This window comes from Lissotriton vulgaris, chromosome 5 (genome assembly GCF_964263255.1).
Source record: "Lissotriton vulgaris chromosome 5, aLisVul1.2, whole genome shotgun sequence".
Taxonomy (NCBI): domain Eukaryota; kingdom Metazoa; phylum Chordata; class Amphibia; order Caudata; family Salamandridae; genus Lissotriton; species Lissotriton vulgaris.
Window position 1 is genome coordinate 1365636181 of NC_141693.1, and position 24196 is coordinate 1365660376.

At 45.2% G+C, this 24196-nt stretch overlaps 1 protein-coding gene across 4 annotated transcripts in view; it reads left to right on the plus strand.

The window, feature by feature from the left end:
* Positions 1-3775, plus strand: part of AP4B1 (adaptor related protein complex 4 subunit beta 1) — a 286861-nt gene extending 283086 nt beyond the window's left edge. For 3 of the 4 annotated variants that reach the window (XM_086923299.1, XM_086923300.1, XM_086923301.1), the window contains one exon: positions 1644-3775. In XM_086923299.1, the coding sequence (XP_086779425.1) occupies positions 1644-2071 (428 nt within the window). In that variant the 3' untranslated portion in view covers positions 2072-3775. Of the gene's footprint in view, positions 1-1165; positions 1294-1643 lie in introns of those variants that run through there. The other variant, XM_086923302.1, reaches the window with a different exon arrangement.
* The last annotated feature ends 20421 nt before the right edge of the window (positions 3776-24196 follow it).

Here is a 24196-nt window from a genome sequence, read left to right on the forward strand (position 1 = left end):
GCCCTCGAGGAGAAATACATCCTTTGATAGAAGAAGGCTCCCTCAAATTGATGGCATGGAAGATTTCCGGAGACAGTGGGGAATCCCTGGCCTTTCGCCAGATGCTTTTAGACTCCTATCTGAGTCATGGGCTTCCGGCACAAGACAAGCATATAGACTGGCATGGAATAAATGGATTTGCTGGTGTATTCAATGGGATATCAATCCCATTTCAACTGATGTAGTCTATGTAATAAATTACCTAACAGAAGTATTCGAATCTGGCTTATCCTATAGGACAGTAAACATCTATAGATCAGCTATGTCTGCTGGCCATTCCTTGATAGATGGATTACCTGTGGGTCAGAATACTTTGACAAGGAGAATTATGAGAAGCATTAGGGGCCTTAAACCCCCGATTCCTAGGTACACCTCACTTTGGGATGTTAAACTGATCCTTCAAGTTTTAGACAACTGGGGTGATAATCCTATTTTATCACTTAGAAACCTCTCTTATAAACTTACAACCCTCCTTTGTCTTGTTTCATGTAGACGTACTTCTGATGTTAGAGCTTTAGATGTCAACAGTAGGGCCTATCAACCTGAGGGAGTTTGCTTCTATATTAAAAGAAGGACTAAGACCCTTTCTTCGACCATTTTCCATCCTTACTTCTCTGCAAACCCTGATCTGTGTGTGGTGCAATGCTTGAAAGAATATGTGAGGAAACCCCTTAATTTGAGGAATGACGTCACTCAACTTATATCTCATAAAAGACCTCACAAAGCTGTTTCTCCCCCTACCTTGGCTAGATGGGTGAAAGATGTCATTATTGAAGGAGGTGTAGACACCTCTATTTTTGGAGCTCATTCACTTAGAGGTGCATCAGCTTCCAAAGCTTTCACCTTGGGAGGGAGTTTACAGGACATTTTAAGGGCAGCAGACTGGCCTAACGAAAGTATGTTTAAAAACTGCTATTTTAAACCAATGCATTATGTAATTGATCATGTATTGAATGCACTTTGAACTTGCATAATATTGGCCTCCGTGTCATGCCATAAAATGTAGATTTTCCACAGCCTGCTGAAAAGAAAATCTGGATTTTATTAAGGACATCGAGGCTAAGATTATCCCACGACTTATACCCGCCCCCGGGTAAACTAACGTATTACCTATTTTTTCTTTCAGAGTGACAATTTTGACCATGGATTGATTCTTTCTTCCCCTGGATTTCTTTGGATTAAAGTTTATTTCGTTCGCAGCGCAAATAAAAGAAGGAAGATGGCTGCCTGGCGCTGGTTTACATAGATGTTCAGAATGTTCTCAATGTTCTAAATTCTTTCTAATTGTTGCTGCTGTGTGAGCTGGCAATAAAGGGAGATTGCAATTAAGGGAGATTGCATAATATTAGCCTCCGTGTCCTTCATAAAATCCAGATTTTCTTTTCAGCATGCTGTGGAAAATCTACATTATACTCCAAAGGAGAGTTTACCATGGCTCTAGACACCAAGTGGGTTGGTATTTGTCCAAGTGTGTGGTGTATTGAGGAGGTAATATTCGTTCAATCTGCCAAAATTGTAATGTTACTCAGTAATGTGTTCCTGAAAGTTTAGATTTTTTTAAGAACGAGAACTTTAAAACATTTTTTTGTTCTGCTTGGTTTTAGGTTACATGGATTCTAAAGAGGATAACGATGTATACGAACTACAAACTGATTCAGATAACCTACAGTTAAGGCGTAATATACAGATTGATCCAGCACTGTTCGAGACAAAGTGGGCTTCTCTGCAAATAGCTTACCAGAAGTCTGTCAGCTGGAAGGGAGGTGCTTTGCCAGACACCATGCAGACTGCTTTAGAAGTGGTGGATATCAACACATTAGCAAGGAGCAAGTCTGGTACCCAGCCCTGGAAAGCCTACCTCTATGCTGAGGATGACCAGGGGTGTTTGTTTTTAACAGAACTGCTGCTCGAGGCAGACAGTACAGACATCCAGGTTACAGTTAAGCAAAGCAAAGAAAACAAAGCAGCACTGATGATCTTTGTGTCTCTTATGGAAACTGTAATGCAAACGGTTGCTGGTTTGAAGCCCTAAGACTGCGTTCGCCTGCTATCCACTTTTTGACATCCAGGTGCAGTGCAGATGAAAGAAGAATTGCATTTTTCATACAGCCTGATTATGTACTGTGTGTCCAAATGTGATCAAGCTGGCATGTTTCAGTGAGACGAGAAAAAAAGGCCCTTTTTATCTGACACGTTCAGTTTGTGGAGACTCATCATAAGTGTTGGATTTATAATGTGCCTTATTAGCACATAGGCTTCCAAGCCCTGAACTGAATAAATCATTCTGATCTTGGAGGCCCAGGCTCACGGAATAAAACATTATTTTTTTCTATTGACCGACTGAATGTAGGGATCAGTCAAAAATGATCTAAAGGGAGAGAAATTATATTAAAAACTAGTTCAACTCATGATAATTAAGAGTACTGGCGACGCCTGAATCAAGCAGAAATAATAAGACAAGCAGAGTGGATGACACGAACATTGGATTTTGTGGTTGGATTTGCTGTGGTAATTGTACATGCAGAAACGACTTGAATTGGCAGTGAGGTGCTACTAGATACTTAGGAGCTGTACTCTTACAACTACAATGTTACACAGCCTAAAATTCAGAAGTAGTTAGAATACAGCTTTTGACTGATAGCTGTAAGATCATGCCTTTTGCAATCTGTGGCCATTTAGGAATGCCACATTTAAAGAGAAGTGTGCTGAGCAGTATAGACCCATCAGCTTAATAAAAGGTTATTTGGACCCCTTTGAACCAGTGTCTAATTTTCCCTCAACAGAAGAATATTAAGTTTCTTCAATTACCTTGCGCTAAGGTTGTACCCACCTTTTGCCTCTAGTAAGTAGCAGAATATGTCAAAAAACATAGTGTCATTATTTAAGGTTTGAGGTTGGGCTTATAATTGATAGAATAGAATTAAATTGACATTAAGAAAATGTGCCCATTTAACTTAAAGCTGTGGTTTGAACAGAGCCATGGTAGTGTTACCTTTGTTTATGAATGTTTTTGATTGTACTTCTTTTAACCCCTTGAATGCTGGGGCTATTCCCCTGCTGTTCTGGGGGGCGGGGTGCGCATAGCGCCCCCATGCTCATGACGAGCTCAGCTTGTCATGAGCCACGCTGCTCATGACCAACTGAGCTCGTCACGACCACGCCCGTTTAATAGAACGCTCAGCACAGCAGGGGTATCCACCCAGCGTGCGAGCGTTCCACGGGCCATGACGAGCTCAGCTCGTCATGAGCACCGGAGCACTGTGGCTCATGACGAACTTAGCTCTTCTTAGCATGGGAGGGGTTAAATTAAGGAACTGTTCATATTAAAATATGTAATTTCCTTAAAAGTGAAAAACTGTTTTGCTAAAAGTGTGTTGATTTTTCATTCAAGTTAATCTTGAAAAATATATGCGTGTGTACTATTTTTATGTTTTCTTTCCATTCCCCTCAGACCTTAAGTCTTAGCTTTATGCATAAATATTCCAAGCTTTCGCCCAAGATGACACGTCCAGCGTTCTCACTGTCAGCAATTAATAAAACATTGTTGTACAATAGAGTACTCACTGCAAGAGAGGTGAGAATCCTTATAATCACAGTCTTAATTGCTCGTCCAAAATGTATCTATATATGTCTAACGTGGATACAGTCCCTACTTTATAACTGGTTTATCATAATTTCTGTCAGAGGATATTCGCTCCAGCAAGTATTCCAACATTTGGGCTTTTTTAATATATATATATATATATATATATATATATATATTAGCTTCTGCCTGGAACTAGGACGGCACCATTTTAGACAATATCATCCTGTAAGTCGGGTTGGCTATAATTTCATATTAAGTGTACATATAGTTGTCATTAAAATAAATGAATTGGAGAGCTAGGAGCAGAAGTGACTGGGAGGGGCGCATAAATGCCATACACACTGTTATAAGTTAAGCCTGTCTGCTCTCTGCTGTACCTACCAGGAGGTTTATATAGTGACTTTAGTGGTTTACCCTGACAAGTTTTGTGATTTATTTATTTGTTTATTTATTTATTGCTATTTTTAAATCGCGCAAATACCCATACTGGTGTCTTGGCGCTAGTGTTTACAGAGCTCACTGATGGTGTGACGGGGGAGTTAGGACGATGAGAACAGCCATGTTTTAAGGCTCTTTCTGAATTTGAGGAGCGTGGGGGCAGTTTTGATATGAAGTGGTAGGGTGTTCCACAGTTTGGCCGTGGCGGTTGTGAAACATCTGTCTCCCCAGCTGGCCTTTCTTGTCCTAGGGACGTTCAGCAGGTAGGCAGAGGAAGATCGAAGGTTCCTGCGTTGTTCCAGTGGGCGGAGAGCTCTTTTTAGAAACTGTGGTCCTCATTATTCAGAGTCTTATAGGCTATGAACAGAGCCTTAAATTTGATTCGGCTCCTAACCGGAAGCCAATGTAGTTCCTTGATATGAGCTGAGGTTGAAGTGAACTTAGGAATGGATAGTAGGGTTCTGGCCGCCGCGTTTTGTACTGTCTGGAGCTTGTTGAGAACCTTTTCTTGGGCATTCAGGAGAAGAGAGTTACAATAGTCGGTTCTTGAGAACACTAAGGTGCTGATGAGTGTTTTGCCCGCGGACTGTGGTAGGTAAGGAAGTAATTTTTTTATTTTTTTTAGTGTGTAGAAGGCAGATGATACAACAGCATTGGCGTGGTGTATGAAAGTAAGTTTATTGTCAAAAATGACTCCGAGGTTTCGGACCTTGACCACCGGTTGGGGGGGGGGACCCCATCTGAGGTGGCCACCATTGAGGGGACCATGCTGGGTGCAAGCTCCCGAATGATGATTACTCGAGGTGGGTATTTATCCCCCTCAACTAATAACCCAATTTCTTATACAGGCAAATAGATCGCCCAATGTCAAAGTACTGAAATATCTTAAGGCTAAGGAACTTCTCCAATATTTGTCCTCAAGAACCTAGTCAAAAGAGTATGGCACTTCCGTTCAAACCCAAGAGTACATTCGTAGCGCCAGTATCCCACAAAACTTTGGATACTTTTGAAATACTTATAAGAAAAGACCTTAAAAAAATTGATTACTCAAGAAAGTTAAAAAATCTGAGCCGAGCTGAATACAGCGCACTTAATTAATTGACAAAAAATCCTAACCTAACATTCCAAAAAGCAGACAAAGGAGGAGGGTTAGTCCTGATGGACACAGAGTACTATGACAGAGAAGTCATGGAACGACTTACGGCACTCTGTGGGGACCCAACTCTAGAAATAGCAGAAACTTGAAAATGAAATGAAATGAGTCTTATAACGCGCTACTAAGCCCGAAGGCCTCGAGGCGCCTACCAAACACCATCAAAATGACCAGATAACCAGCACTATGGGTACGCCTTTGAAAATAGCCACGTTTTAAGAGCTTTCCGAAACTTCAGGACAGACAACAGAGATTTAATTTCTATGGGAAGGGTATTCCACAGCTTGGGGGCAACCGTTGAAAACGCCTTCCCGCCCCATTTAGTTCTATGAACACGGAGCACCACAAGTAAGCTCTTAGTAGAGGAGCGCAGATCTCTGCCCGGTACATAGGGGAGCAGCAACTTCATCACACCGCCTGCCCCCTTGCCAGAGAGTGCCCCGTAGGTCAAACACAGAGTCTTGAAGGCTATCCTGGACTCAATAGGAAGCCAGTGCAGGCTTTTCCTAGCGGCTGTGGCAGAAGAAAGTCAGGGGGCATCAAGAACAAACTTCGCCGCCGCATTCTGGCCAGTTTGAAGGCGCTGCAACAGGCCTTTATTGATGCCAGCGTACAGAGCGTTGCAGTAATCGAGTCGCCGAACGACCAATGTAATGACAACCTGTTTACGAGCCTGAGGGGACAGATAGTGTTTAATTTTGCGCAGAATTTTAAAGATGCCCCAGCAGGTAGCAACTGTCATGTTGACCTGATGTACCATTGAGAGAGCAGGATCGATCATAACTCCCAGATTCCTGGCAGAGTCTGTAGGTGTAGGACAGACTCCCAGCGAGGGGGCCACTATTCGGCCGACCCGATGTTCGTGTTTCCGCCGAAAACCATAATCTCGGTCTTCTCCCCATTCAACTTCAGTGAATTGTAGATCATCCACTTAGAAACCGCCTCCATGCAATTTCTGAAGTTGAGAACTGAAGAGTTCCGTGAATGAGAGAGAGAAACCAAGATCTGGGTATCATCGGCGTAGGAGACTATCTCCATCCCAAATGATCTTACAAGCCTGTCAAGTGGGGCCACATAGATGTTGAACAGGGTCGGACTTAATGCCGACCCTTGTGGCACCCCACATTGCACAGGTGTGGGTGGAGATAGATATTCTCCCAGCTTGACCCTCTGCTCCCTCTGGGCCAGAAAAGAGGCCAGGAGACTCATGGTAGCGCCCTCTACCCCTATCTCCCTCAGACGAGATGTAAGCACTGAGGGAGACAGGGTATCGAAGGCAGCTGTCAGATCTAATAAGACCAGAAGGGACGTGTGGCCTTGATCGACCTGAGTGCAGATGTTATCAAGCACTATCGTAAGGGCTGACTCCGTGCTATGTCCTCTCCTGAAGCCATGCTGGGACTGATCTAGAAGACCCGAGGAATCCAGGAATGCCGCCAGATGCTGGTTTAGATGAATCTCCACCATCTTTGCTGGAGCTGGGAGCAAAGAAATTGGGAGGAAGTTTTTAAGTACCTCAGGGTCTAATGTGGGCTTCTTAAGGAGGGGCATGGAAAGTACCATCCTTCATTGCCCTGTTCATGATGTCAAGAGTGGAGGCAGCAGGGTCTCTCTACAGTCCTTAAGGACTTTAAGAGGGCAAGGTTCTAAGGGGGACCCTGATCTTGTCTTGCTTAAAAGCACGTCAGTTCCTGCAAGGAAAGTGGTGGAAACACGGACAGACTCCCTGTAGTAGTCGGGGCATCGGCTACAGAGGAAGGGGGGTCCAAACTGGGAGGGGGGGGGAGGCATTAAGGCCTTTTGTGAATCAAGGGCCGAGTAGATGTCCGCAATTTTAGTGTGAAAAAATCCTGCGATTTTATCACGGAGATCTTGTGAGCACACTATGGGATCAGGCATCTGTAACGTGCAGAGTGAGTCGACTATCTTAAAGAGTTCTCTCGGGGAGGTAAGATTGGTCGTAAGATGAGTAAAGTATTCTTGTTTCACCTTAATAATCTCCAACTTATACTCTTTAAGAAGAGACTTGTGCTTTTCCCTCTCTAGAAGGTTCCAGCTTACCCGCCATAACCTTTACTGCTTCCTACATCCCTGCCTTAGGAGCCTTAAAGACTCTGAAAACCACTGGGCTGAAGGTCTCTTTCGGGCAGAGTGTTGCAGAGTTGCAGGGGCCAGCACATTAACTGCTGCCGTAATGGCATTTGTTAACACAAGGGCAGCTGTATTAACGTCTTTGGCTGAGTCACTAGGGAATTTCTGGATTAGAGGGGCAAGGGAAAGATTAGTAACCCTACTAAAGTTTCTCCTAGGTTCCATTTTGCTGGGGCCAGTCCGCTTGAGGTTCTCATGGAGATGCTGAAGTTCCAGCGGTACGGCCAGGTGGTCAGACCAAACTAGTGGGATAGGTGATTCAATTTTTAGTCTGGGGTCATTAGAGAACACCCCATCCAAGATGTGACCCGCCTGGTGGGTGGGAGATTTAACCAACTGCTGGAAGCCACAGGCGGATAAAGAATCAAGGAGCGTGAGGGAGTCTCTGGAAACAAGGTTATCCAGATGAAAGTTTTGGTCCCCAAAACCGTTAATTGGGGAGAACCGAAATAAGGTTCCAAGATGTTAAGCAAAGCCTGACTAAAATCAGTTCTTGGACCCGGGGGTCTATAAATCAGTATGCCCGTAAAAGGGGCGGCACCAAGGGAACTAATTGAAAAATGAAGAGCCTGAAAGGAATCGGACGGGCCAGTCAGTGCAGAAGTATGGCACATATGAGATGTCTTATAAAGAATCCCTAAGCCACCTCCTATTTATTTATTTATTTGGACATTTTTAAAGCGCCTGGTGACGCCAGAAGGCGTGTCCCCGCGCTATGATAAGTGAGCAGTTGCCATACCCCCCTCCCCCAGGAGCTACCTGCTAAAAAGGTAAGTTTTTAATTTTTTCCTAAACAGGGCCTCTGATGGCTCAAGACGCAAGTCTGGGGGCAAGACATTCCAGCACTTGGGAGCAAGGTATCTGAAAGATCTCCCCCCCATCCGCGCCTTCCTAACTCTGGGCACCACAAGTAGTCCCGTCTGAGAGGACCGTAAATTGCGGGTAGGCTCATAGTGGGACACCAAACTCTGAAGTGGCACAGGGGCTTTGCCGCTCAGAATGCGATGGCACGTTGAGAGGGCCTTAAACTCAACTCTCTTCTCCATCGGAAGCCAATGGAGAGCTTGGAGAGCGGGTTTAGAGGGAGACCTTCTCGGGAGTCTTAGCACGAGCCGTGCTGCGGCATTTTGGAGCACCTGAAGGCGCCCCATGACCTTGCCTGAAGCCCCCAAATAAAGCAGGTTACCATAGTCTAGGCGCGAGGTGACCAGGGCGTGCACCAGCGTCCTACGAGCCGAGATGGGAAGCAGATCTAGAACCTTCCTCAAAGTTCTCAAGACACCGAAACACACCCCTGTCACCCGGCCAACCTGCGGGCCAAAGGCAAGGTCCTTATCAAGCCACATGCCAAGATTCTTGGCCTCCAGGCTGGGAGTGGGGGCCTCACCTAGGCAGGGTGGCCACCACGCAGGCGACCACGCAGAAGGCCCGCCCCCCACCACGATCACCTCGGTCTTGCTGCCGTTCAGTTTTAAACAGTGTGCGGACATCCAGGCTGCAAGATCTTGCATGCAGTTCCTGAAGATGTCCGCCGCAAGGCCGGGGGAACGAGATAGGGAGACGACCAACTGCGTGTCGTCGGCGTAGGACACCAGGTGGAGACCGTGGCCCTCCGCGATGGCTGCTAACGGGGAGACGTAGATATTGAATAAAGTCGGGCTCAGGGACGAACCCTGAGGTACGCCCTGGCCCAACTCGATCTCCCTCGAATAGCATTCTCCCATCCTGACTTGGAAGCATCTATCAGACAGGAAGGACTTAATCCAACCAATCTGCGTCCTATTCTATCCAGCCTAGCTAGTGCATATCCTTCCGGAATAGCTGCAACCAAATCAGGGCCAGAGGAGTCCGAAGCCCAGGTTTCGGTGATAAACACCCAAGCGGGCCAAGGCTATGTTTTTTTTTTTTAGGGATCTTGCATTGATAAGAAAACCACTTTCAATCATGGAACTGGAAATAGAAGGAGCATTTATAGGAGCGGGAAACTTAGGGGGGACAACTGTCAAGGACTTGCCATGGCTGGCAAAGCAGCCACAACAAGGGAGGTCTTGCAAAACCTCAGGAGGACAGGTAAAGTGACACGATAGCCGAGGAGGTTTATAGGCGTGAAAGTCCTGACAGGAGTATTTAAAGATTATGTGAGCAGCCGAAGCAGGACCACTTACCTTCCCTAGATTCACGTCCATTAGCCCAGTAGCCATTAGATCGTCCTTAGCGCTGATGGGCGCAGACGGGCTGGACTTTGGGCACCTTTGGGGAAAATACTGGACCGGGCAGAGGAATTAAACTGGATCAACTTAACCACAAATAGAGATCTCATTAATCCGTTTGCAAGGAGACCAAAAACTTATTTACTACCAAAAATTCATAAGGATCCTGTTGATCCCCCTTCAGACCGATTGTGTCGGGATGTGAATCCCTGTTTGAACACCCTGGGTGCTTTATAGACGCCTACTTCCAACAGTTCGTCCAACAATGGATCACTTATATGGAAGACACTACAGATTTTTTAAGAAGTTAGAATTGTATTCAGGAAGACGTATCAGAAGATTGGCTATTGTGTACCATAGATGTGGTGGCGTTGTATACCTCTATCCCCCATGCTAGCAGATTAGAGGCTGTGGAATGGGCATTGCTCAGACAAGAGACTCCTGATGTACCAAAATGTTTCATCATACAGCTGTTGGAGTTCTGCTTACAGAACAGTTATTTCATATGGAAAGATATGTTTTTTGTCCAGCTTAACTGAACTTCCATGTGTTTTCCTGGAGCACCAGTGTACGCGAACACATTTATGGCTAAATTTGAGAATGACTTCATACTGACAGACAGAACCTGGAATGACAGCCTGGTCTTTTTCGCAGATACATTGATGATATCTTTCTCATTTGGAAGAAATCTGAGTCTTCTCTATTGGATCACATACACACTCTTAATCTTGTGGATCCCAGGATCTAATTCACACACAACATCAGCAAAAAATCATTGCCCTTTTTGGATGTTTGGTTACAATTAGAGGCTGGCAAGATAAATACACGAGTGTACAAGAAACCCACCGACCAGAATAACGCTCTGTTATACAGCAGTTTCCACCATCCATCTCCAATAAATAATCTACCAGTTTTGCAGTTCTTGAGAATTTAATTGATTTCATCTGACAAAAAAGCTTGCGAGGACACACTACAAGAACAGAAGTTGAACTACATCAATAGAGGATATCCTGAAACACTGCTAAATTCACAATTGGAAAAGGTAAAAAAAACACCAAGCTCACAACTGTTGGAAAAAGGTACCCAAGAAATCTACCACCAGAAAAGTGTTCAAGAGATCAAAAAGATCATAATGAAACTCTGGTACTTATTGGAAGCAGAGACAGATATCAAAAGTTATTTTGTGAGAAACCATTATTTGCGTATACAAGGGCACAAAATCTCAAAGAATTACTCTCCAGGAAAAAACACACAACAAAAGCGGATTTGACATTCACTAAAAATTAAAAAGTACAAAAGTCTGATTCGTAACAGAAATTCAACCTCAACTTGGGCAGTTCGTTGGGACGAACAACGACATACAATCGCAAAACTCAAATACCAGATTACTGAACAAGTTCCCAAATTCCCCGGCATGGACAGTTCAAAAATGCTTCTCCAAAGAGAAGTTTTTTGGATCAAAAAATTGCAAACCATGATGCCATGTGGACTTAACGATAAATTAGAAATGTCGTGTTCCCTGTAACTACCTCCATATGCAAATTGCAAAACTCACCTTGAAAAACCACATGATCTTCACATCTCATGAACCAGACACAGACACACACACTTATCAAAAAAGAGGGGGATCTCAGCCAGTATGCATCATTTGTTTGACTTCACGCTGTATATTTGAAATTAATGTCTGTCATGTGTACTTTGATCGGTATTGTCTCATCACAACTTTCTAGCTGATCACCATCTGTATATTTACCATTCTACATACACTGTATTTACTAATATCATCACTCAACGTGGGAAGCATAATTCCTTCCAATTCTATTTTTTTTGGACTTTTTATTTAGTTTTAGTCTTGTGATATAATGGAACAATCTGGAGCATAAACATGCATTATAGCTTAGCACAGCATTGCTAAAAACATTTTGAAATATTACAGAATTAGTAATGTTCAGTTTTATAACATCAGGGACCCAACTTATTTGTCTTAGTCTGTGATCATCAAATTTCCTCTGAGTCACTGTCTTCGTGGTCCGATGGTGGATCGCAAATTTCACCTCTGTACACATTCCAGGCTCCCCATATTATATTCCACTTTTTAGGGCAACCTCTGCTACTAAACACCGCCCTCTCAGCAATCATGGCTGTATCCATGTCCTCACCCCATGCTGCCAGGGTAGGCACCTCCGCTCCTCCCCATTTTTGTGCTATATTTCTCTTAGTAACCATCATGCCCATTGTGACCCAAGTTTGCCCAGAGTGTGTAAGGTCATTTGGCTCCCATATATTTAGTAGGCAGCGCCTGGGCTCAGGTAGCAGTGAGACCCCCTTCACCTGTGAGATAGTTCTTAACACTTGTGTCCAATATTGCGCTATTCTGGGACAGTCCCATATGGTATGGTAAAAGGTCCCTTCTTCTCCACAGCCTCTCAGGCATTAAGGATGCTCCAACCTCCCTATATTATACAGTGTGTGTCTAGTGTAATATGAGCGGTGTAAAATGCGTAACTGCACCAGCCTAAGACGCGAGGGTATACCCACTTCCCTTGGAGATGCTAATGCTTCCTGCCATTCTGAATCGTCTGTTTTACAGAGATCGTGGTCCCATTTATCCCTCAGAGATCCCGTCGGGTCAGGCAGATTATTTACAAGTTTTCGGTAGGTTAGAGAGGTTGCCCTCTTTTGCATGTAATCAGTCAATAATCTATCCTCCAATGGGGATGCCTCTGGGACATCTGAACCAGTCATAAGTGCCTCCACTAGAGCGTGTCGGGTTTGTGTGTATCTGAACCATTACGAGGGGGCCAATTCGTATTGTTGCCGCAAGCTGTCAAAGGAAACCACTTCTCCCCTCTGCCACATATCGCCGAGGATATTCCGATGTCATCCCAACGGTCAAAACCCTTACTGTGTCTGAGATTTCCTAGCTGCTTCGTATCCCACAGTGGAATGAGCTGGGTTATTACCCCCCGCCATCCTAATCTTGTCTGCGCCGTATGCCACAGTCCAAGTGTGTGATGTGTTGGTCCGAACCGTGCCAGTGCCAAGTCTTTATCATAAAGGGGAGCTAACATATCTCTCACGCCTAATTGTGCTCTATCTGCCTGCAACTCCGGGTCTAATTGCGGGAAATGTACCCATTGATTAATCACTTTCAATTGCGCTGCCCAGTAATAAAGCTGTGTATCGAGAAGCGCTATTCTGCCATCATACCAACCGCGCACCAGCTTGGCCTGCACAATACGTGACGGTTTATTGCTCCACAACAGACTTGAGACCTGCGCTGCAATAGTTTTAAAATATGAGGATGCCACTGGATACGGTGTATTCTCCAGAATATATAAAAACCGAGGTAGGGCCATCATTTTAAAAAGCGCTGCCTTCCCCAGCAAGGTTAGCGGCAGCGTTTCCCAGTGACGTATGTTTATGTTTATGTTTATGAGATTTTTATTGCGCGCAACTACCCGAGGCTGTCTCGCGCATATCGGACTTCCTGAGATGGAAAGCTACCATATGAATCATTGATTGAATAACCACGTTTTCAAGAGTTTGCGGAAGATGGTAAGAGTGGGACTGGTTTTAATGGGCAGGGGAAGAGAGTTCCACAGTCTAGGGGTGGCTACTAAGAAGCGTCTATCTCCCCAGCTGGTGGAGCTCTTTTGAGACGATCTAGTGGTGGCTGCAGGTTCTTATTATGGAATTCTCCTGGGTCAGTTGTAGTGTAGACCCCTAGGTATTTGAACGTACGGTCTGCTGTTTTAAGGGGGCATTTGTCGGAAAGACGTGGTGGCGGGCCGCACAGCACGTGCATGATGGACTTAAACCAATTAAGGGTGTATCCGGATGCTCGACCATAAGCTGTGCAGATATCCAGAAGACTGATTATGGAGCGCCTAGGGGAGGTCAGATATGACCGGATGTCGTTGGCATACAAAGAGATCCGATCTTCCCAAGTGTCCGTCCATTTAAGGCCTTTTATCATCAGATCCCAGCATATCCACGCCACCAGGGGTTCTAGTACCAGCGCGAACAGTAACAGCGACAAGGGACAGCCTTGACGCGTGCCTCTCGCCAAAGGAAAGTTATCCGAGATGTGGCCATTAGAGACTACGGGTGCCATTGGTTTAGTGTAAAGCAGCTAAACCCACGAACAGAAATTTGGACTGAATCCTAAATGGCGTAATGTGGCAAAGAGAAAGGGCAAATGGATCATGTCGAATGCCATATAGGCATCAAGTGAGAGCACCACTACTGGCTCCTGCACATACACCGAGCGCGCCAGCACCCCATGCAGCCTCCTTAGGTTGAGTGCTGTGTTTCTACCAGGCATAAAGCCTGATTGATCCGGATGGATGAGCTTTGTCAGGTGTGGCATGAGCCGGAGGGCCAGCAATTTCGCAAGAATTTTAACCTCTGCGTTTATTAGGGAAAAAAGTCGGTATCAGGCACAGCTATTCGCCGTTTTCCCAGGTTTTAAAATAGCCACTATGGTGGCCGTGCGTTGGTCAGGTGGGAGCTCTCCCGCCTTCAGGCTGTCAGTATACATGTCTACCAGGTGGGGCGAAACGGAGTCGGCCATCTTCTTATAAAATTCAATTGGTATGCCATTTGGTACTACCGCCTTGCCCGACTGCAGTGCCTTGATGGCTGCTAGTACTTCCTCCGCCGTGAGGTCGGTCTCTAATTCCTGCAATTCCTCGGGGGTTAATTTGGGCATGTTTAGGTCTTTTATATAAGTCAGCGCCTCATCCACTGCTATTTCGGGGTCTGAGGAGTATACTGTCTGGAAGTGTCGCGCCAGTGTCTGTACTATTACATGCGGGTCTGTTGAGGTTCGCCCCCCCCCCATTATTGAGCTGCGCTATCCACCTGTCACTCCTTTCCCGTTTGTCTAGCCATGCCAATAACTTCCCTGCCTTGTCGCCAATGTCGTATATTTTGTGTTGCGTGTGTGCCAGCTGCTGTCTAGTCAGTTCCGTGAGGTGTTCTTTATGGCGTCGTTGTGCGAGGTGCAGATTGTGTGTGGTTTCGGGGGTTGGTCTTTCGCATGTTGTGCCTCTGCAATGGTCAATGTGGACTCGAGAGTCTGCAGTTCTAGTTGTCCCTCCTGTTTGTGGGCCGTGATGGAAGCTATAGCCTGTCCCTGATAACTGTCTTAAACGCTTCCCAAAGAGTGGTGGGGGAAGCAACAGACCCCACATTATCCTGAAAGTAGTGCCTCGTCGCTTTCTTAAGTTCCCTTTTGACCTTGCGAATCTGGAGGTAACCAAGGCATATCGGATACACCCAGCGCCGCTTCTGCTGGTAAGTGGTATATCGAAGCAGCAGTGGGGAATGATCTGAGATGCCCCGTGGTTTAATCTCAATATTTGCCACCCGTTGCAGGCTACCTATCGAACCCAGGAAATAATCAATCCTTGTGAGGCAGTTATGGACACTGGAATGATATGTGAATTGATGTTCTACAGGGTGATGTCTCCTCCACACATCTATCAGACCCAGTGCCTCCATGAAACCCACAAGGCGTGATGCGCCAATTGTACCTGTTCTAAGAGGGAATCTATCCACACAGTCGTTTGCGACTGTGTTGAAATCTCCACCAAAAAGCAGCTCCCCCTCCGGTAGTCCAAGCAAGAACGCGCTTAGATCCGGGAAGGCCACTGCATGCAACGCCGGAGGAATGTAAACCGAGACTATATTGAAGGGCCTCTTCTCCCACTGGGCGTGTATTGCAGCAAATCTTCCCGATCCTTCAGACTTAATTTCTTTTATTATCAGGGAAAACTGTTTCTTCACTAATATGCCCACCCCCCTGGAAGTAGATGTGAATTCCAAATGTACCACCTTTCTATAACCCCACCTGTCCATCGCTTTGGTGGAAGAGCCTGTGAGATGTGTCTCCAGTAGTAGTATAACTGCTGAGCCTTCTCTTTTAATACTTGGTAGAACTAGGCCACGCTTAATTTTGTCACCCAGCCCGCGCACATTCCATGTGAGTACTGAGAGGGATGGTATTGTAGTGTTGGACCCTCTCATTGTGTCATCCTGTGCGTCGTCCGCCATTTGCTAGTACCAATCGACCTATCAATGCAAGTGACTTGCTGCAGAGTTGAACGCAAATATGTCCCTGAGTGTGCTAGTGCTGCATAATCAGCTCCGTACTGAACATCAACATGCATCAAACACAAAAAACTTAGAAATAGTCCCCACCACCCTACCCCCCTCCCTGCCTTGCAGACCCAGAACTGCCCGCCACCCCAACTCAGCAGAGTGCTTTAAACCCCATCCCTGGAACTTTACTTGCATGAACTGGGGTGGGAAGTCCGAGGAAGACCCCCCATGTCCCAAAGTTCTAAGTTATCAGCAATTCCATTACAGTCAATAATTCAAGGTGAAGTCGCTTCGATCATCGTGCCGGCGTGTGCCATAAAGTGTCTATTAGTGGACAATCTCCCCATAGGGAGGTGGTGGCTCTTAGAAGAGCTCATTCTCCTGTCGCCTTCTGCGATTGTTCAGCGTCCCCTCCGTCATGTTCAATGGACTCTGAATCAGCTGTATGCACCGGATGTCTTCGTCCCCTATGCAGCCTTCCGGGCTTTCCGGCCGTTCGCCACACTTCCAGCCAGTCTGTAGCCTCCTCCGGCGTGTCGAAAAACCAGGTTTTGCCGTCAACGACCACTCAGAGCTTCGCTGCGAAGAGCATGGAGTATGGTATTTCACGGGCTCTCAATGCTTTCTTGAATTCAAAAAAATTCCTGCAGCGTGCCGAAACCGCTGCCATATAGTCGGGGATGAATGAGATTACAGTTTTGCACTCGGATGGGCGGCGCCACCCTGGCCGTTTGAAGAATGGCGTCCCTATCACGGAAATTGAAGATGCAGCCCAGCACTGGACGCGGAGGGGCCCCAGGCCACAGCTTTCCACCCGGCACCCTATGCGCTCGTTCCACCGAGAAGAAGGTCGAGAGTCCCTTAGGCTGCATACGTGTTTTTATGAGGTCTTCAATGTAAAGGTCCACAGCGGGGACTCCTTCTGATTCCGGAAGCCCCATAATATGAATATTATTGCGACTGGAGCGCCCTTCTTGGTCGTCCAGTCTTGCCGCCATTCGCTTGTTCTCCTCTAACTGCGCCATCTTCTTAGTCAAGAGCGTGGAGTCTTTGGAGAGGGCGGTCGTCACCTGTTCCACCTCCGCTACCCTGGCAGAGATTTTCTGGAAGTCCGCTCTTAAGAACGTAACATCAGTTGTGATGGAACCCGCCGTAGTTTGTACCTTGTGGAGGGCCTCCATGATATCTTCTAGTGTCACCTTGGAGCCACCTTCGTCGTCTTTGTTTTTCTCAGTCTGGCCCTTGCGTTCTGGCAACGGAGGGAAGTCTTTAGTGTATGCAAATTTGGCCAGTCTACCTTGCTGGTTCGCACGGGATCCCTTGCCACTCATTGTTATGTAATATCTTTTGGGCCCCCTGAGTAGGATACACAATGGGTGTCTTGAGGGCCCCCGATCGACAGCGCCGGGGAGAGCTCACGCTCAATGCTGCGCGTAGTGTAATGTGTGGTTCAGTGTTCATATCCACAACCGTGCCTCCACCCGGGGTGGGGGGGCGGGGGGGAGCAAGGGAATCGCAGGAGTACTGCAGCAGGACTTGTGGTCCGAATACACCTGTTCCAGGCGGATCTACTCCAATAGTGGGGTCTCAGCCAAGCTGCCACTTGTTTCCACTCGATATCCACAGGCTCCCCGCGCTAGTGATATATCCCTGGGTATAATCCAATGATCCTGTGGGTGTTTCGCCGATCGTAGTGGCGCTAACTGCCTTGCTCTCTACTGCAGCTGGGCAGTGCCTACTATCCATCCCAACAGCAAAAAAAGGGGGGCCTCGTCCAGGGTAATGAGTTTGTCACTGCGCTGTATTGGCGCAACAATTTGGTGTGTGCGCTTTCCCCTATGGTGTGTGTCACTGTGTTAGGCAGCGTTGCTGTATCTAGTGGGCTGTAGTATGGCGGCCCCCACCTGCCGACAGCCCGGTGCTTTTAGTCAATGCGGGAGTCACACATCAGAGTTCCAGGAGTGGGGGTGGGGAGCTCCAACCATGCACCGGCCCGCTCCCAAAAGTCGCAGGCTGTACCTCTGTCTTCCTCGCAGGAGCACTTCCGGTTTACACGCCCCCACTGCTCCCACGCCGGCCTTCTCAGCGCTCCCAAAAGAGGCTTTCCCACCAATCTACCAGCCGCACACAATGCTCGTTCCCTCCTAAGGTCGCGCCTGCTTTCTTTGTGCGGGAAATCCGCCTGTCACTGGCCTTGGCCCTCGGTGCTCCGGGGTGAGGGGGGACTATAATCTGTGCTTCTCACCAGTCCCAATACGGCCGGCACCACCCATGCACCCTATCGCCTGCTCATCGGCTCTTGATGCCAAAATCTGCCCCACGCAGCTGGGTTTCAGGCTGCCTCGCCGGTCAGTTCACGAAATGTAGTCCCTGGCTGCTGCACGTTCGCTAGGCCACTGTCTGCTTCTGTTCGTAGCTCAGCCTAGCGTCATCCGAATTCCACCGGCGCTGGGTCGCTACGCTACGCTTCAACTCCTCCACCTTAATTTAGGTCCTCGGTACAGTTTTGAGTACGGATTATTGAAAGGATTGCTAGGGAGAGGAAATCACCCCCGGAGCCCCTTTAGGCTGCGGCCATCTTGTTCGGCTGCTCGCCCCGCCCCCCCTCCAATTCTATTTTTTAAGATTGATTTTTTTACGCCGTTCATTAGTCTGCTGAGATTTCATGATATTTTTTATAGGTTTCATGTATAGCTCTGGGTAAGTTCCAACGTAGACTTGTTACGTGCCCATCTATTTGGAGTGTTTTTCGTTTACACTTAACTAAGTTTCGGGCCGACAATTTGTCTGTTGTTAATGTTGATTTACTTCTGGGTACGGCACCGCGTAACCACTGCCCCAGCGTGAATATGGATATACACTGGAGCGCGGTCAGCTGATATTGTTTCGCACAGCGGGTGTAGGAGCAAGTCAGAGGACCGGGGAACCGCAGAACTTAGGTGAGCGTGAAAGCTTTAAGCTATTTAAAATGTTGGGTTCGGTTTTTAGGCGTACACGCTGTTATATCGCTTTTCTCACTATTGCAGGCCTGCGTTGTATACTGGAGTGTGCACAGCTAAAAATTACAATGAGCGGGTGGACTGCCATCTAGTAGTCTATTACTAGGTAAGAACCACTTACTACTGTATTCGATCATTGATATTCATGTTTACGCATGGTTTTGAGACTGAACACCCCCCATTGACTTACAGACTATCGGGTGACTCTGAGCCACTATGCAAGTCGATCATTGTCGATACATCTACATTTTTCTAACGTTCCAAAGGTTAGTGCACCAGCTTTTTTTGTTTGTCATAGTTTTGAGGTGACTCTTGAGAGCGATGTAATGATCCCAGTTTCTTTGTTGATTGACACCTTGGCCTCCTACCCTCCGTGTTAGTTACGCTTTATTGATACAGATTGAACATCACTGTGTTGGATTACTCTGAGCAGGTATGTGAGAGCAGGGGTAGTACGCGTCACTGCACATTTTAAACTTATTTAATTCAGGTTGTTTGAAGTGTTCTGTATGTTTCTCCAATTTTTACAGTTAGCGTGGCAGGATCTGGTCATAGGAACTCAGTAAGTGTGTTTGCATGTGTCAGCACTCGTTTTTTACCCCTTGGTGAAGGCAGCACGATTTCAAGAGAGGAATCATAAATACTTTAAATTTTACTAACAATATTGACCGACCTACATATGCATCCCTTGAATATGTTTCCTTTTCTTTTCCACAGAAAACCGCTGACGAAGAGACACAAGTCCCAAAATGCATTGGGTTAAAAAATCATTGTTTTGAAACATTTGTGCATTATTGAAATTGATTTTGTTTGTTTGTATAATGTAACCAATCAGACATTATGATTATGAAATCCTCATGAACACATGGTTTACTATTTTTGTGAAAACGTTTGAATTAAAATTTTGTGTTAAACGTGCACATTGTGTAAACGTGGTTGCGTGTTAGTGTCCTAGTCGCCATTCTGGGACTAGACCACTATCATTGGAAAGTACTGAAAGAGGCACTCACTGTATTGAGGTACACAAATTGTAAATTTCAAACAAAAGGGAAAAGACAAGAAACTGACGTCAGCATGAAGGGTCGCTTATATGCAGCAGTACTCCATCACTCGGCCGCTGCAGGTAAGAGCAGTGGGGCGGGCTGGGGGGCGGGGGCATTTCGAGAGACGACCAAAAGGGAAAATTGAATAACTAATTTTCATTCATGGTCGTCTCTCGAAATCCCCCCCAGCCGGTCCCCCACTCTTACATACAGCGGCCGTGGCTGTTGTCACTTCCAGGGCACTAGGTAACCAATGCAAAGCAGCATTATGCTATGTAGTGTTATGTGGGATCACTGGTGCAAAACTCTGCAGATCAAATTTGGTGCCTGCAGGATATTCTAAGGTGAGGAATCTGCTGTTAGAAATACCCATCAGAAGTTTGATTGGCAAATATTTGCTTGTAGATTGCGGATATTCTGGTTATGTCACATCATTTTAGAAATATTTTGAACCTGGATCTTTAGTTAAACAGAATATCAGCTCCTTTTATTCAATGCACTTATTAAGAAATCTTGTCACAGGTCCATTTTGTTGCTAATAATTGGCCTGTCTCATGTACTGTCCGTTTTCTGCAACATGATTATATTTGGTTACCTTTCTTTTAATCACTATTGCACTGCTCCTTCAAGCAATTACATTGCAAATTACCTTGGGGTTGTCATGTACCTTTATTAAGTACTGTCCTGACACATTGTATCAGTTTAACAGTTTTCTTTTAGTTGTGTCTACCTCTCTTTTTCTTTTTGAAAAGCAGGTTTGTATTCTGCCCTTCCCACCTCAACCACTAATCCCCCACGACCACCAAGGCACACCTTTAATTATGGTGCACATCCCTTTTCCCCTGTTTTTTTTTATAGGAGATGTTTTGATACCCATCACCTTCAAACTGTAACTAATTGTCTCAGTGTTTTCCTTCACCTTTTAACCCCTTCGCTGCAGCCGCGATTTTACCGCTGTGCGGTAAACAAAAGAACAGGGCGGGCCGTGGCGAACCCCAGCCGTCATCAGCACACGCCCACCTCGGGGCGTGACGGCTAGGGTTCACCACCAACATGGTAGGGGTTAAGCTAGGCACCAAGCTCTTTTTCGGCAGGATACTTGCCCTCATGAGTGATGACAATAGAGTCATCACTCAGAGGGACAACATTTTTCATGTATGACTTATAAATATTATTTCATGAAATAAATCATTTTAAATGAAAAAGATATGGCCATAAAAGAAGCTGCAAAGCAGAAATAAGGGGTTACCCTAAGTATTTGCCGATAGTCTTTGTTTAATTTTACTCCAGATTACTTCACTTAAAAGGACTGGCTAGTGCATCTGTGCTGTACGTTTGAAAGATTCTGTGGGTATCAGGGACTGGATAGTATATGATGCCTGCCAACAATATGGAAAGCCAGTTTAGTTGTCAAGGCAAACCCCAAATAAAAATGCTCCATTAAAAGTAAGAAAATGGAGTTGTGCAAGCTCATGGCAGCCAGCATTCCCCCTTCAGTCTTTTTTCTCAAGATCTACATGCCTTGAATTCTCAACAAAGCAGAAATAGCTATTTAATGCTATAGCTTGTTCACCTTGTATTGCAGTTCAGTTTTCAGCCAAGGTGATCAGTAGTTTCACACTAAAAAACCAGAGACCATCTACAGATTTTCATGACCTAATGTGACCTCGTCAAACAGTGTGCTACTTTCAATTATAATTTCTATTATGGAGAAAGCAAAATTTTTTCGAGGAATCATCTTTTTTACACACAAGTTATATACCTTGTGTGGCTTTCCGAAGCATTTAATTACTCTATCAGGCAGAAAAACAGAGGACTATCTCCCCCATCTTGTGGTAAAGGACCATAGGTGCTTTGATGGTGCAAAAAGAACCATGATTGAACAAAAAGAGCCCTTGTTAGAGGATGGTAATCATGAGACAGGAGCATTTAGTTTGGGGCTTATCACATTTGAAATGGACCTATTGCTTGCCTCATCACCACATACCTGAAGAGTAGGAAATGCAACAGTTTCTCCTTTAGAACTCTCAGATTCAAAGGAGTCTGTCTTTCTAAATGAATGTGTCTTCTCTTATGACAACTCTTCCAGGAAGTTCAACCCCATCACACCTAGGACTGGGAGAGCTTCTGAATTTCCAGAAGAAAGAGGAGACCGTCACTGGCCATTTATTATGTCCCCCTCCATAAAGATCTTGTAAGCCAGGCACCCAGAACTTGAATCTCCATCCACTAAGATGCTGTTGTTCAGCACAGCAATGTCAGTCCTATCATTGACAATTATGGTGTTTGTTGAATATTAGAAAATAGATAAAACAACAAGGAACTAGTTGAGGGGATTAAGGGCCCGCCAGATGTTATGCTGCAGGCTTTACAGAGAAGGAGAAAAATGAAGAACAATGTTCCCATCAAGAGTCCTCAGTCTGTGATATACAGGAAAGCATGTATCGAAAATGCAGAAGTCCTTTCCAATTGAAGGCATCCTTTTGGGTCACTTTGCAGCTTCTGGTATTACATCCATAATCTCTTGCATTTTTTAAAAGAATGATCATTGACTTCATAAAAAAGCTTTCAGAGTCCTGTACCTTCCTGGCCAACATATGAGCCACTACTATGTAGGAGAATTCTAACTCTAGACTGGAATCACAGGCACCTTGTGAACACATTTGAAACCCTCATATGTATTACCCACACCACACAAGAGAAAGGCAGTGAAGACGACCTTCACCGGGAGAAAGAAAATTAGAGACTGAAAGTGAAGATAAGAGATGGAATGACAGCATTGTACTAGGTGAAGAATTTACAGAACACATAACCTGAGACACCCTCTGGATTAGGTAGGGTCTCCATACTCCATAGTAACGAAGGCCCAAAATGGTTGAAGACAGCAAGAACAATACCCATGTCATTTTCCAACAGTATCTGGTAGGAAGGCTTAGTAGCAAATAGCCCCCATGCCATGGGCTTATATATGGGCTATGTGAAAAGATGCACAAGATGCCTTTCTATCATATGCCAAACTAATAAATGGTCTATGATCTTTTGCATTGAGTCAGTGCAGATATCCCCCTACAGTCTAATAGAGAAGACCAGCAACCGCGTTGTGGGAAAAAATATTACCCCCAGTGACAGAAAAAGCATCTAGTGCCTTGTACAGCACTGTATGTGGCACAAGATAAAGTTGTTATGACTTCTTACAACTGGGCTAGATTAAAGATGCATCAGCATCCATTAAGGGTGATCACCACTTTTTCCCATATGTTAAGACAACAGTAAACACTGCAGATACATTCTTCTAGTAACCAGCTAACAAGGCAGTTATTTAAGGATAAGGTTCAGTAAAGACACTAACGTCTGTCCTGAAAGGCCAGAAAGCATATTAGATATACCTTTCAAGGACTTATTCTTTGAATCAAAGATTTAAAAGGTACTTCCAACCATAAGATCAGATACAGCACAATCTCTTGGATCACTTCAAACCAAAAGGGAACTATTCACTAGTTGTCTCTACATACCTTCCCAGGTGTAAATATTGCTGCTTTGTTACTCCAGTCTCTTTATCATGTAAAGCATTCTGACACCACTTTCCATGTTGAAATGTCCTCTATCAACATCTAATCGGATAAAATTTGATGTAAGCATCTAATCAAATAGAGGATATTTTTCCAACCAGGCTTTTTAAGTCCCAGGGCAGCTAACCTAGGTACAACCAAGGAGGAAAGATTGATGTCTGCATACAAGGAATAATCTCTGATCATTGTCAAACGATCATTTCCTACAAAAGGATGCAGACTATAGTTAGATAATGCTTTATACTGTAATTGCTCAAGAAGTCCTCAAAGACGATGTGTGAAAAGCAGCAGAGAAAGTACCCATGCATCAAATAAATCAAGAAATATTCTCTGGGCACTTTCTGGTAAAAATGGAGGATGGAGACTACTTCTGATCTAATCATCCTTATAAAATAGGCCGGATCTCTGGGTATAAATTAAACCAAACTAAAACCCAGATTGTAATCAATAATAAGATTAACTTTGCCGATGGTAGAGTTGTGGACAATGCATCATATCTTGGTGTAAATATTACATCCGACCTAAATAACTTAGTGACCCTGAATTTGGCCCCACTATTGAAACAAACAAAAAAAAATCTAACTAGGTTACATAATCTACATTTAACTATCATTGGAAGGTGTAACTTAATTAAAATGGTATTCTTCCCAAAATTTTTGTACTTCTTCCGTGCAATTTGTCTCAATTTTGATCCCTCGCTTTTCAAGGAAATAAACAATGTTTTCTCTCGCTTTATATGGGGATACGGGCAAACACGAAGAGCCCATAGATTTATTACACACTCTAGGGAAAGAGGTGGCTTAGCCCTGCCTAACTTCAAACTGTATTGGTGGGCTACAACTATTAAATACAGTCGTCTACTCCTAACCCCCAGGCAAGATTCTAATTCCATCTATTCAG